The sequence below is a fragment of the Taeniopygia guttata genome, chromosome 2 (genome assembly GCF_048771995.1).
Source record: "Taeniopygia guttata chromosome 2, bTaeGut7.mat, whole genome shotgun sequence".
Lineage (NCBI taxonomy): Eukaryota > Metazoa > Chordata > Aves > Passeriformes > Estrildidae > Taeniopygia > Taeniopygia guttata.
The window spans coordinates 85,672,458-85,687,390 of record NC_133026.1 but is presented as its reverse complement, the minus strand read 5'-3'; the positions used below and the strand labels follow the sequence as shown (position 1 = coordinate 85,687,390).

Here is a 14,933-nt window from a genome sequence, read left to right as displayed (position 1 = left end):
CTTGTCTGAAACAAATTAGTTTCACCAAAAATGAAACTTGAACAGCAAAACCTAAGGACAGACAGTTCAGGGAAATACATTCTCAAAGAATTCTGCGACAGGCCCTCTCCCAGTGCTATTACAAATGACAAGTCAATAAGCAATGTGCAATTTGAGCCATGGAATTTCCCAATCTGTAAAAACAGGGAGTCCTTGCTTCATCTACATTTCTTACTCACCAAAATAAATCCTACATGTGCTAAGTCAGCAAGCCCTACAGACAACAACACTAAGACATCCTAATCTTATATTTCAAAACTTCAGAATGTTTATCAGCCTTTACTTCCCAAACAAAAAAGCACTACTGATATTGAGCACGAAGTTACTTTACTCAACACTAATTTAGAAACTTCATTTTAAGGTTCTTGTTTTTTGAAATCTCTTGTCTCTAAGGCCTTTATTAGTAACTGGGTTAACACCATCCTGGCTCATAGTTCTGTATTAGGAAATCATATTTATGCCACACTAATCAGCCTAAAAACATTCTTAGTTGAACAGTGTACTTCAACATCCTAGGACCTCACCTGTTTAAAACAGGCTGCTACACTGAAGACTGTCTCCTACTTTTTAAAGAAAGACCTCAAACTAGTCTGAAAATGAAACTGCGCTATATTAGAATTAAATTCTTTATCAGTTTAAATAATTTAGCCAAGAAACCATGTGAAGGACCATAACAGCCCAGTAATATCTAATTGCTTTCTCTCAGAATTATGAATTCTCTGATCTAGTAATATTGGGAAATTACACTGGTTTGTATTTGTTGAAAACAACCAACAAGGATGGAATCTATTCACACCTGTGCTACTATTTTTAATTTCTTTTAAACTGAGTTCTCTTATTTTACAGCAAGGTATATCTGTCTGAAGGACTAAGCCACTGCCTTTTGAGTAACTCACTATCCTGGCAGTCTACCATAACTACACAGGATATACCTGCTGGTAATGAGCTACATAAATAAGTCAGCGCCTCTAGACAACCAGCCTTTCAATGAAACTGTGGGAACTTGTCCTTCAAACCCATTACACAGGCAGCAGGCAGGTAGGGCATGTGATGAAAAGCTTAAGGCTTCCCGTTCTTTAATCTTCGAGGTTCCATTACGCAGTTGGATCAGCTGCAACTGAAATCAGCACTACCATGCATATCATCTATCTTACATGAAGTTGGTTGATATTCCTCCCACAGGATAAACACAGTAAGGTTGATAGGAAGAACCTTCATCAACTGCTCTTCTGTGAGGCATAGAGGAAAGTAAGTCAGGATATAAGAGTAGCTAGGAATGACACAACTGACCTGAGTGATGACTTCAAATACATTATGAACAGTGTTTTCCAGAAAAAAAGCACAACAAAATCTGAATCCAAGTTATGAAGCTAAAGGTAAAGAAACCACTAGGGAAAGAAAATGTTCTTGACAGGCATATATGACGAAACCTGGAGAATAATTGATTTTGGGACCATATATGCAAATGCTGCAGTTACAGGGCATCATGATTGTTCAGACATCTCCCCTTCCAAAATCATGCAGCTTCAATTCCATTATTGTAATACCCAAGTTAGCAGTGGGAAGCAATTGACGTGTAATTATGTACATATTCCATGTATGTGGAATGTTCAACAGAAGACTTTACAGTAGTATATGATAGGAAAGAAAAACAGATGACTGGTAACAGCAAGGAACAGAATAACTTAAGGGATCATTTGCTAATAACGAGCTGTTCACCCTGTATCCTTCTTTTATTATAATCTGTCTGGTCGTGCTGGTGTTAGTACTGATAACCAGCTTTGTTAGAGGCTGTAGAAGCTATAAGTACATTTCCCTAGGTTTAATGGATGCTTGAGTCAGGTTAAAAAGTGGTGCTGAAAACTTGAATTAAATTACTATCCTTCAGCAAATACGTAACTAAGACTTACAACAATGAATGAAAAGAGCATGGAAAGAAAAGGACACTGCAGAATTAAGCTTGTAACACCAGGGATAAGACTTTCTATCTGCACTACTAAAACTAAGTCTGTAGGTATGACCAAGATAGAATAGCTAAAAAAGAAGAAAGAGCTGGTTTAGTAGGTTTCGAACACTAGAATCAAATAATGTGCTACTAATGTGCTGGAAGCAAAGACATAACAGTGGCAAAAAAGTATTTCTCTTTGGAGAGAAAAGTTGTTCAGGCTAACTAAAAACATTTGCAAGAACAAGCTTTACTGAAGAAGAGACTAAAACAAAACATTACGCACTTCCAACTTATGTTCTTTCTCTGCAAGGAACTCTTTTTGACATCGGAGAAAGTCTGATAACATTCGAGTTAGCTGTTTTCTATCATCTATTTCAGCTGCCAACCTGCCATTGTAATCCGCCAGCAACATACATGCATCATCTACCATTTTGGAAAGTTGCTCTCCAGATTCTTTATCTAAAAAGCAAGCAGAGAAAAACACAGAAAGAGTGATTCCATTACGTACCATTATGTTCTTAGAAGAGCATTTTGGTTACCAAGCTCCCAACCCTCACCTGTTATTCTGTCTAACAGGGACACATCCTGGACCTCTAGAGGCAAGGAAGCTATTCTCTGGTGAACTGCTGCATCCCCAGAGGCAGCATTTTCTAGTTCTTGTAATGCTCTAATGAGATCTGTGGTCTGAAAAAAGCATGCAAGATTGAGAACTAGTTTAAATAAACAGATCCTAGAACAAAACAGAAGTATTTTACAACAAACTTACAGTATCGATTTGATGGTAATTTTAGAAGCATTTACAGTATCACCTCTAGAGTCAAACAAAACAAAACCGAACCTTTAATCTCAGCACAACATTGCAGTGTTTCTAGTTTTAAAGGTCACCTTTCTACAAGAGCTTTTTCATTTAAATTTGTGGTATAGGAATACTTATAAACCTTTTCTTCTTGACAGTAGTGATTATTATACAGTACCTTTCATTTTTTTTTACATTTTTTAAAATTACTTTCCTTGCTGTTTTGCTTCACTATTGCAAAAGACTGTGCACTTCTTCTGGAAGTAGGGCTGATATTCACAGAAGCCCAGATAGCTGCTACAGAGAAACATACTAAATTGTGATGACTTGAGGACAGTAGTTCTTTGCTATAACAAAAATCCTTTTGAGACAGAGCAATACCGCAACAAAACCCCACAAGAATTAGAAGAGCTGTAACAGTACAAGGCAGACAAGAATTTTTCACAGCCATTGTGAGTGAAACTTTGGGAAATGTTTTATCAATAAATCCGTAACAATCTTACACTCTAGTAGTGTTCCTACTACCCTGAAAACTGAGTAAGAACTAAATACATTGTAGAAACTACTGCTGAAATCCTGACATGAATAAAGCTGGACATACAGTTCAAACATTCGGGTTTAGTGTCTAAGTAAATACTTAAAGTTACAGCATACCCTGCTGAAAAATTATTATAAAAAGTTCTTTATAAAAACTAATTACAAAAAGTTTTAGGTGCAGCCACCCTTCCCCAGAAGCAGTACTTCACTGAAAAACAGAGACAATTCAAAAAAAAAGAAGAGTAACAGAAACATTCTATATTAAACCATATGTAAATAGATAATTTTATAAACATGCTTTTACCTGAGGAGGATCAGTGGGAGAACTTCGAGGTGAACAGTTATTTTCATCCACTTTGATCTGTTCATATGTGCGCTTCCTCACCTTTCTGTCTCCATCTAAATGAAAACAAACACAGCAGTCAGGGAAGTACTATTTCAAACAGGAGACTGAACCTTCATACACTCACAGAATACTTACACAAAGCTTGCCTAAGTTGTTCTAATACATCGTTTTCATAAACAGACCTTTCTTCCCAGATAGACAACACTCGGCCAAGGTGCTTTTTACAACTCTCATCAGACTCACTGTTACAAGGGAAAAAAGCAAATATCAGCACTAGGTAGAAGTATAGCACTGCTTCATAATTATTTTTCACAAAAAGAGCTTCACAGATTTAGCAATATCCAAGCATCAGAAGTCAAATAATCTCAGAAAATAACAAATTCACATTTTAAAGAAAGCAAAAACCAGCTCAATGTGCTCTAGCAAGCAGATGACAAAAAAAAAGGGGCAACACCCAACTCTGGTTTTTTTTCAACCCATAAATCTGCAAACACTACAAATAGTCTTATGCTGCTTCAACAGCTGTGTATCGTTGTGAAAATAATCCTGTATCAAGACTCTAGTTTCCTCATGCAATGACATTAGAGGCTGCTGGGGAAAAACAAATCATGCAACACCCAGTAATGAAAAATGTCAAACTGTTGTACCACATAAACACAGTCAGTAAGCAAGTCTTACATTCAGGAAGAGCTAACAGCCTTCCAAGGCAAAAAGGGAGGGAATGCTGATGAATTTACTACAACAGCAGTAAGACTATTCAAGATCACAAGAACACTGAATAAATGAAACAAGATTTCAAGTACAGAAATAGCACATGAAGACTAGCTGGGCCAGAAGACATCAACTGAAATGCCCCTCACATGCAGTGTGAAGGACACTGCACATACAAGTTTACTGTACCTTGAAACATGCTTAAAAGCCTCCACTATTACTGGAGCAAAGTCCTTTGTAAATTCTGGTCCTTTCCTTTTGCTGTTCTGTATGACATCATTGGCCAAGTACAGGAATGTCAGCTTCCTATTTGGTTTTGCTAATAAAAAGAAAAACAATAAATAATTAGAAATTCTATTTCCTTCAACTAATACCTATATATCTAGGTTCATACTGAATACAAACACCCACACCCTGAAATAAAGTATGTTTTCCCCATTTTCATTACTGCTTACACCATTTCACATTTCAAGTATTTTCATGTAAAAGACTTTATTTACTCATTGGGTTTTCTCTCCCTTCTGCTCTTTGTTCAAGTTCTTCTTCCTTCACAGTATGACACAACTTTCATTAATACTATCTCAAAAAACAAACAGAAAAAATCCCCAGATATTCCGAAGTGCTCTTCATCCCCAAACTATTTTCAGGCATTTTCCTGAGCCTTTTATGATTCCTGTTTGGCGGTCTTCATGGATTTCTTCCAAGTACTTCCAAGCCTGCTCAAATTTCTTACACTCATGAAGTCTTCTGTTGAGGCACTTCACAGATCCACAATCATTCATGTGAACAAGCTCCTCCTTTTCAGTCTGAATTTCATTCAGTCTTACATAACCACTCCTCATTATCACATTTAAGCAAACTGAACAGCCAATCCCTAGTCAGTGTCTTTGTATCACTGTGACACTCCCTCGCCTCCAAATTGTTAAAACACTCATGTCAGCAGCTGTAATAGCACAAAAATGTTTTCAAAAACCACTTTCAAGCTCATGTGGTGTATCTCTTCTCCAAGCACCTTAAACGTCTTGTACCACCTCTCTTAATGAGCAAAAGACTACACATTTCCAATTTACAAATCACTTCTCAAAATCTGTTCCATGTTTTCTACGTGCTCCTACCTGGGTATTTTCACTTACACTTCATCTAATCTTCATTAGTCTATAAGTTTCTTGGAGCTGAAACTCTTATTGTAATATATCTATCCTTGGTTAACACCAGAATACCATTACCACCACATAATCTCAATATGTACACTCTGATTTTAAAAAGAGGTTTCTCCTGAAAGACAAGTTTTTTCTGCTCTCTCAAGGAAAGCAGCACTGTGATAACAACAATCCAGGATTTCTTATGATTTGCACACGCAAATATGATTTGATTTTGTTACTTTCTACTCCATCCTCTCAAAAATGCAGAACTACCACACTCACATATAAAGAGAAAAGTCAATGTTAATATGCTTTCACTCTAGGGAAATGCTTTTGAGAATAAATTTTGCATTCCAGAAATGGAAGACTTCTCTGAAGGATTTCACCTTGAAATACTGAATTCTTCCCCTCTTGAACAAACATATCTAACAAGTTGTGAGTTCTGGATTGACTGTGGAAAAAACCCTCTGTTAAATGTAAAAATGCACTTTGCTTACAGTCAAGATAAACTAAAGAGTAGGAAACAAAAACAAATTAGCTAGGAAGTGTTGGACACAAGGTGTACTCTATTAAGAGTCTGCTTCAGTGAAGTCACTACATGCGAGCACCCAGGAAATTAATCTATTTTGGTCAAAATCCGGCTAATCTACAATGTAGGTTTTATAAACTTGTGCTGCTCAATTTCTATATTAAAATCTGATGATAAAACAACACATCACTTATGTTTCACGTAAATCAGAGTTCTGACACCTAACAAGTTTTGAATTATTCAAAGCAAGAAGGTCAGAAAACACGTTGTTTCACAGGCATAATCAAAAAGTAACTAGTGTTTACCAAAGATAGCCCAGCCCCCTCTCTCAGTCCTTAAATAAGCCCAGAATTAGGACTCAAAATCTAATGAAGCAAGTTGTTCCCCCCGCCATCCTATATCCTCTGGAACTGCACGCAGGACAGGCCTTTGCCCATCCATTTCGCCAGGAAAAAAAATCTCATTTTTTAATCCTCAGTCATGTAACCCATTTGTGAGAGACTCTAATTTCCTTCTTTCCAATAAACAGCCAAACCAATTGGGCTGGCAAAGACATGAGATGGATATGCAGTGACATGAAGTCAGGTAATGCTGACTCTCACAAAGCCTTGACTTTATCTATTAAATACAGTAAAAGATTGATGTATCATATTTGGTAAAAGCATCCTTTCAGGCTTCTTTCTCAAAGTATGACATTTTCAGCTCCTCCTACAATTCAACACAAACAAAGCTGCGCAGAATGAACAAAAATCCTAGACCCACCATTAAGCTATCTCTGCCTTTGGCTGACAACTCAACTAATGTTCTACCCTTATTATTCACAAAGAAAATTGTGAAGTAAAGTTTAATTCCTCTTGCTGTAACAACGTGCTGCACAAAATTCCAAAGGCAAAAATTATGCCTAGTCGTGAGAAGTACTCCCTCTCCCTTCACAAATCTTCAAGATTTACATACTGGTCTACTGGCACTCTGCCTTACACATGAGACTGAAGTGCAATGTCACCTCTGGCAACTGAGGCTGACACTTGAGCTGAAAACATTCTACTGCTAGCATAACTATATCAACTAGTGATGTCTGAAACACAAATTAAATTCAGGATCAAATAGATCTGCTCTCAAGAAAGAACTATGTTTAAAGTGTCTCTCTTCAGCAGCATCTTCAGTAGCAGTGACACCAATTCTCCAGCCTGGGGCACTGATAAACCTTGGAACATCAAAATGGAACAAACAGGCAATTTTTGAAGGTCCTCAACACATGGCAAGGCTAGTAACAAAAGCCTTCTTACTGTTAGAAGTAAATGACGGGAGAAGACCTGTAAGAACCTAGGCTGAAGAAGGATCTGAAAGGCACACACTGCCAGAATGTACAGTGTTAGAAGTAGCCATCTCTGTACCAACAGTACCCTCTGCAAACACAGGACTGCCAAGAAATCATGTGTGTTGGATTGAGTCATCTTTTCAGAAGCTCTGTGCAGTGTTCATGTAACTCCTCCGCTTGTTGCGACTAGATTCACCATTTAGCCACCAAAGTAGCTCCCTGAAGCACTGGATTCTGAAATATTTCAATATGTCAACAGTGCTGGTTGGTATAAGAGCCATACTATGCATATTACTCTTAAAGCATCTTCGATGAGACTACAGGGGATTAGCACCTTGCAAATGAAACTATGTCTGTACCAAAAATGTATCTGACATGTTTAAATGCCAATGAATATTCTTCAAGATAACAATGATATTTCACCAACAATGAGCATACTGAGATATCTGCAGTGGAGACAACATTATCAAGTCTTAAGTTTTTGGCAATCCATTCTTCTCAGGAATGCATTCCTGCTAGCCCTGTCAGGGATGCCTGGTTCTCTAATAGTTCAGTACCAATGCCTGACATTATTTGCTTTAATCCATAAGACTTGGAGAACTGTTAACACTGACAAGCCACCACTTTAGTGCAAGTAACCAGTATTTTACCCTGAAAGACAATAAATCAGTCACTTTCACCGAGGTTAGCCTTGGCAATCGAAGTCAGCATAATCACCTGAATTTGTCTTCTCCAGGTTTACCTCCTGCATGTCAAATTGAGCTCCCATGAAGATTGCTAGAAACATGCCCATTAGTTTCATGCTGTTTTACACCTAGAGCCAAGAGATACTTGCTGTCATAAACATACTATGACATATATATACTATACTAGAAGAAACTACAGAAAACCACACAAGCATAAGAGATTTCACTTGCATCCCACTACAAGCGTATAGACTGACTGAGCCATCTGGAAATGTTACATTAGGCCGTGGCTTTCTACAGGCCAACTCTGCTGTGTCAACTGACCTTGAAAGAAAATACCACTTAACAAAGGGTTGGAGACAATAAGCATCAATATGTTCTCTAATATGGATTTAAATAAAGACTTTGCTAAATTGCTTTTGAATTACTTTAATCAATACATATGCAGGAGAATTTATGAGTGACACCACTTCTCCCAAAATCCCTGGGACACTTTCTTACAGCACACTTCACACCTTTGCAAGAGGAGCTCATGACTTCTCTGTAAATACCTGACAAGCTTTCAAGCTTTTTATTACAAGACCAAACATTGTTAAGTTAAGCAGCACTGAAACTTGAGTGAAATATCACTGATACTTGACACTGCAGAGAGCTAACATGGGTTTTTATACAAGCTGATTAAGCAGAGGATCTTTGGTAATATGACTCTAAAAAGCCACTTGAGAGGCTGCCATCAGAAAAGACAATTCAAAGATAACACAATCCATAAAAGGCATGCTGCAACAACAAGCACTTAACCTTAAAATTCATTAGCCTTCTACTAAGAAAAGGTTAAACTAAGCACTCCACCTTGTGCAATTACCAAGGTTTGATAATTGCAGCGGTTTTTTTTGAAAGAAGGAAATGGGATTGCCCATTGAATGTGTTCAAGGTTCGAGGGTCCAAGTATTTTGACTGGGTTTGGAGACTGGTTTTGTGAACACAACACACAGCCACTGCTGGGAATAAGGCCCTTAGCATCAAATTACCACGGGGATGCCAGAAAGCTGGTCACAGAGCAAGGAAACCATTCCAACATAATTACTCTGCAGAAGCTTTCCACTGCACTTAGTGCATCCTGAATTACCTGAACATATGAAACAAACCAATTCCTTTCATTGCCTCACCTAGCTGGTAAAGTTCCAAGATGGATATAAGTCAACTGCAACAACAGCTTCAGGACAGTAAAAATACCCTACACTTCAGAACCAGAATGGTGAAGGACACACAGGTACAGGTGACATGCATGTTTGGACTAGACAACCCAAATATAATTGCTATAAATGGAAGGCTCTCATATTGCTACTCTGCTGCTCCTAACCGCAGATCATTTTGGAAATCATGTACACAGCAAATAAGTTTCCTTAACTAGACTCAATAACACCCATTCATCTGAAGTTTCGCTTGTCTGTTGCTCTCCAAACCTTTTGGCATGGATGTCTCAACCAGGATGTGGGCCTAACCAGTGAAATCCAAAAGCCATAGTTTTGCTTCTCTTAAATAAAATAAACCGAAATTATTTATTCTCTCACATAGGACAATGACACTATACCACCACTAAGTAAAATAGTCTTACAATCACCAGAAAAGAAAGATTCCTTCTCCTATCAGAAAAAAATACACCGCATGGTACAGAAAGCAATTGCTTTAAACCAGGAACTTGTTTCCTGTGATCCACTTCCCATCTGCAAGGCAATCACTTTTGGCTATAGTTGTGCTCCAAAACAGCTAAGTATTAGAGTAGTTCAGATGTAGTACAACTTTCAAATCTGCTTTAAGTGTTGTGAAGCCTTCTCAATTTACTTACTAAAATCCTTTATCTTCCAAATTTCAGCAGCTGCCACAACAGCTACTAGCTTCAGAAAAACATATTTCATCAATGCCAACAGCTATACTGGATGAGGACCCAAGCATCAGCCTATGACCCAGTGGCAGAAGCTGTAGACAAACCATAAATAATCAAAAAAACCCATGTAGCTTCTTATACCGTGAAAGACTTCAACACCAAGAAAAAACAAACCCAAAAAAGCATAATAAATTGGAACAGCAGGTGAACTGGCAGAGTCAAGCACTACAAATACATCTCCCTGTAACAGCCCAGATGTACCTACACAACTGTGACTCTACTAAGGGCAATACACAATGGCTCTACTGACCTAGATAAACTGTGCAGGGAAGACAGTGATCAGTGTGACACGGTGGGGTGATAGATGAAAGCCCAAACAAGAGGTCAAGTGATTAAGGAGGATGGGGGATGATCACCATCAGTTTCTGTTACTGACTAATCATTGAGATGCTGCATTGGGCCCTGAAGAAACAAGATACTTGAATCTGGAAGTAGGTTTAAAAATACAACACAATAGTGTCCTGTGCAGGGCTAAGACTTGAACATGACGATACATGTGGGTCCCTTCCAACTCAGAGTATCCTGTGCTTACTAAAATATCACTAAGAAATAAATCCTTAGCAAGTGACAGAGCTGAACTTGGAAAAGCTAACACAAATAAGGTGACAGGAAAAGATTCTTATGGACAACTAATTGGAACTCAAAATAACAAGTCCCATATTACAAACTTTTAGCAATTTTGGGTTTTTTCCATTGAAAAAGAACATATTTTAACCAAGTCCAGCAAATTACACATTGAGCCTACTGAACAAGCAGTTACTGTTCACCCTTGAAGGCAGACACTTTGAATTACAAAACTGAAATTTTCCATTTCAAAAAATGAACAAACACATAGCAAACCTGTACAGCTGCAGAGCGTCCTGAAACCAGGGAGCAAGAGATGTATGCAAGAGAACATACCTGACTTGCAAATAAAAAATACATTCTCAACAGACTCCATCTCAGAACAGCCTATTCAAAGGTGTTTCTTCCTAAGGAGTCTCCCAGCAGCCATTCAGTGACTGCAGGATTACACAACAAATGTGTATGTTATGCCACTACTCAATTTAAAATAAACCCTATAAGTAATTCTCTTTGTGGACACACAAAACCACAGGTTTAAATGGGCCCACCAGTTGTCTCTTTAAAATGACTGAGGTAATCACAAGTTAATTAATTAGTATTACTTAACTACTTAAATACTGAATAAGCTTATGACTACTGAGTAATTAACTATTTAACTTTAAGAGTTACATTTCGTACCTCTGCAATTTAGCTGAAGTACGATCATTTCCCTCGATACACACTTTTCAAGAAAACCTGTATATGAAGGTGTACTGAACTGATGATCCATAAGAATGTCAGAATATGGGACCTAACCACTGCCAATTAATCCAAGTAAACAGAAAGGCACTAACATTTTATGCTGTCTAAATTATATGCAGATTTGAAAAGCTATCTTTTCACCTCTACTCCAACGTGGCATAAAGAAAAAGATTATTTTGTATATAAAAGAATCAGAACCAAACATTTAGGAAAGAAAGAGCTCCGACCTTAGGACTGGTCTTTATGAATAGCTAGAGACATGTTCAGAAAGGCTCATGCAAGCTCATCTGACATGAATAATCTTTTGCCAAAACTGAAAGCATCCAGAAAAAACGTGATATTGTACTGTGTTCAACCCAACTAGTTATACAATATTCCTGAAAAGCAGTAGGCTGGAAGGAAGGAAGGTCTGGAGACAGGGCTAACAATAAAAAAGGGGATACAATGAAAGGAAATAAAATCTAGAAAGGCAAGGTTCAATTTTCAGTTCCAGGACACTACTGGCTAAAAATAGCAGCTAACAATGTCAATAATTTTGATATCCACATTCCCCAAATAGTGGTAATTTTGCTCTCAGGTAGGAGAGAAATCATGTTTCTATAGCTTCAATGACAGTCAAGTCAGGAGCCTTAAACTTACTCTAGTTATGGCCTCATTGCCAATATCCTACTTTGTGCACTCGCTTCACCACGGACAGTTTTACTCTCATGCTTCCCAGGCTGTCTGCTTAGATCACTACTTCCACCTTTGGGGATTAGGCACCATCTTACAAACTGTGCAGCAATTAGCCAGAAGTTAGTATCAGGTAAATGCAAGCTAACATTTATGAAGCTTGGATATTATAAGAGATGGAAAATTAAAATACATCCTGTGTATATTAACTATGGGAGTTTCAAATTAAGCTTCCTATTTTCCAACATGAAACACTTCACATAGGCCTAAAAGACCAGAAGGGTCAGGACCTTGAAAGCAACTAAGCTATTCCTAGCACAGGTAGAGTTTCACGTGCTTTCCACAGACACTTGAAGGTTTGCATCCGAAGAGAGGTCACAGCAAAATCTTACTTTGAAGCAGTAAAAGCAGGACAAACACTTCAACAAACAAAGCAAACCAAATTATGGCAGCTACTCTCACCAAAAGCTCAAAAGAAGGTTGTTATCTTGCCTCTTAATGCCACTTTCAGACATGTAGCCCAGGTTTCAAAGATTTCATTTCTCCAGTTAGTCAACCACCAAAAGTGGAAAATTAAAGTTAAGGACTGCCCATTAATATCACAGATTACTATGAACTATTGTGCATGATTATTAAGACGAGCAACCAAAACTCTGTGTCTATTTCAATTAGTTTAAGATACCTTCCTGGTATCATTCAAAACCCCTAACATTTGTGTTGTTTGATTAGAAGGCCCAGAAATGTGAAGTGTTTCAGACACAGGTGGAAGATCCATTAATTTGCTCCTGGAACAAAAAAAGAAAGCCTGCAACTAACACAATGAAAATGTGTTTGTGTCCTAAGACGGAATATTGCCACCAACTCAGTTTTTCTGCAGTTAGTACAAAAAAGAATTCAACTCATGCCTCAAAGTTCTAAAGATAACAAATCCCAGAAAAAAAATTTTAAACAATACCACAGTAGCCATATTACACAAAACTCAGTGGTTCCTTCTTCTCTCATTAGTCCTGTAATGGCTTAGTGCTGTTTTTCTGCTCAGTCTGAAAGACTGTGACTTCTATTTTTCCCATTAAAGATCTACATATTAGTGAAGCTCCAAAAGAAGCTACTGGAAAACAGCATCATTTCGTAGTTTGAAGCAGAGTTGCAGCAAGTGAGTTTTCTTTTCTTAAATGAACCAACTTAACAAGAAGTTATTATCCAGTCAGGTCAAATAAAGCATCCTATGCCATTTCTCCCTTTCACTCCCTGAACTACTGCCTATACCTGCAAGTGTTTTCCTGTTAAAGGGAAAGCCACATTAGCATTTAAGTCTGCACGCTGATCATTGCTAAAGAAACTCATGTTTTTATTATATTAATATTGGTATTAACTATCTGGCAAAACTAGGAAGTAAAAATCACTTCGGACACATTACACTGCTCTTCCCTCAGTATATTCCCATCCTCATCTGCCCTTCAAGAACAGTTTCTGGAAAAAAAAAAAAAACAACTGAGCAGACATGGAATTCAACTAGTATTACAGCTAACCATCACTACAGACGATGAAAAGTAACACATAAAAAGGCTCTGTCTTAAAAGAGCTGTAATATTAACAACAAAAAGCCCTGGCTCGCCGGATTCCTTCCGGTTTCCCACTTCCCTTTCTCCTTCAAAAGGGGAGATAAAATACAAGGGGCAGCCTCCTCGGAGACATCAAATTATAGGTAGAAGGAAAAATGCGAAGGAAAAGAGAGGAGCGAGTAGAAGAAAAAAATGAGGGAGAAGCACCTGCCAGCCCACGGTCATCGAGAAACGCAGACCCGACGTTTAACGCTGGCCGAACAGTTCGGCTCTCGCCGGGCGCTCAGGCCTATCCCGTCTCCCCGGCCCCGCAGGCCGCGCAGCTCCGGCGCTCCCCCCTTCCCCTCTTCCCTCCTTCCCTCCCTGCCTGCCCCGGGCAGCCGCGCTCCGGCCCGGGGCTCCGCCGTCCGCCCTGCCCGGCCCCGGGCTCACCCTTGCGCAGCTCCCGCTCCCACACGCTGACGATGAGCGCCGAGTGCTTGCGGTGGTGGATGAGCCACAGGCTCAGGGTCTGCACGCTCTGCTGCGAGTTGCTCAGCTCCGACAGCTTCCGCTCCAGCGCCGCCTCCGAGAACGCCGACATCGCTGCACCGCCTTGGGCCCCGCCGCTCCGTCCCGGCCCGGCCGGGCCGCGCTCAGTCCCCGCCTCTCGGCGCCGCTGAGGGAGGAGCCGAGGAGCGATTCCCAGCGATTCCCAGCCCTTCTCGCCCCGGCGGCAGCGCCCGGCGCCAACAAAATGGCGGCGGCCGAGGCGCGCGGGGAGGCGCGCGGCCCCGCCCCCTTCCGCGCCTGCGCTCACTTCCGGCCGGGCGCGAGCGGCGCGCGGAGCGCGGAGCTTGCTCGGGTCTGTGCGGGACCGAGTGCCTCAGTGTGGGGTCAGCACCGCCCTGCCCTGGGAAATAACATAAAAATGCAATGCAAATCTGCCCCCAGAACGCACCCCGAGCCTAACAGCTTCTTTCACCCAGCAGGTTAAGAATAACAGAATCATTATGGTTGGAAACGAACTCTGGAGATCATCCAGTCCAACCCCCCGCCAAGGCAGGGTCACCTGGAGCAAGTTAGACATGAATGTTGCCCAGGTGGGTTTGGAATGGCTCCAGAAGGGGAGACTATATGAGCTCCCTGGGCAGCCTGTTCCAGTGCTCTGCCACCCTCACCAAAAAGCAGTTCTTCCTCAGGTGGGGTGGAACTTCCTGTGTTTTAGTTTATGGTCGTTGCTCCTTGTCCTGTCATAGGTGCCACTGAAAAGACTTTGAGACCAAACTCTTGGTACTTGCTTTTGAGATATTTGTCTGTATTGATGAGATCCCCTCTCAGCTTTCTCTTGTCCAGACTAAACATCCCCAGCTCCCTCAGTCTCACCTCATTAGAGAGATGCCCCAGACCCCAAATCA

The 14,933-nt window shown here is 39.9% G+C and overlaps 1 protein-coding gene across 1 annotated transcript in view; it reads right to left on the bottom strand.

The window, feature by feature from the left end:
* Positions 1 to 14,314, bottom strand: part of RPRD1A (regulation of nuclear pre-mRNA domain containing 1A) — a 43,829-nt gene extending 29,515 nt beyond the window's left edge. Inside the window, exons 1-6 of the mRNA XM_002186909.7 lie at positions 13,969 to 14,314; positions 4,567 to 4,696; positions 3,802 to 3,908; positions 3,625 to 3,719; positions 2,545 to 2,671; positions 2,271 to 2,446 (exon numbers count right to left, since the gene is read on the bottom strand). Coding sequence (XP_002186945.1) covers positions 2,271 to 2,446; positions 2,545 to 2,671; positions 3,625 to 3,719; positions 3,802 to 3,908; positions 4,567 to 4,696; positions 13,969 to 14,119 — 786 coding nt within the window. The 5' untranslated portion in view covers positions 14,120 to 14,314. The remainder of the gene's footprint in view (positions 1 to 2,270; positions 2,447 to 2,544; positions 2,672 to 3,624; positions 3,720 to 3,801; positions 3,909 to 4,566; positions 4,697 to 13,968) is intronic.
* Positions 14,315 to 14,933: the final 619 nt, after the last annotated feature.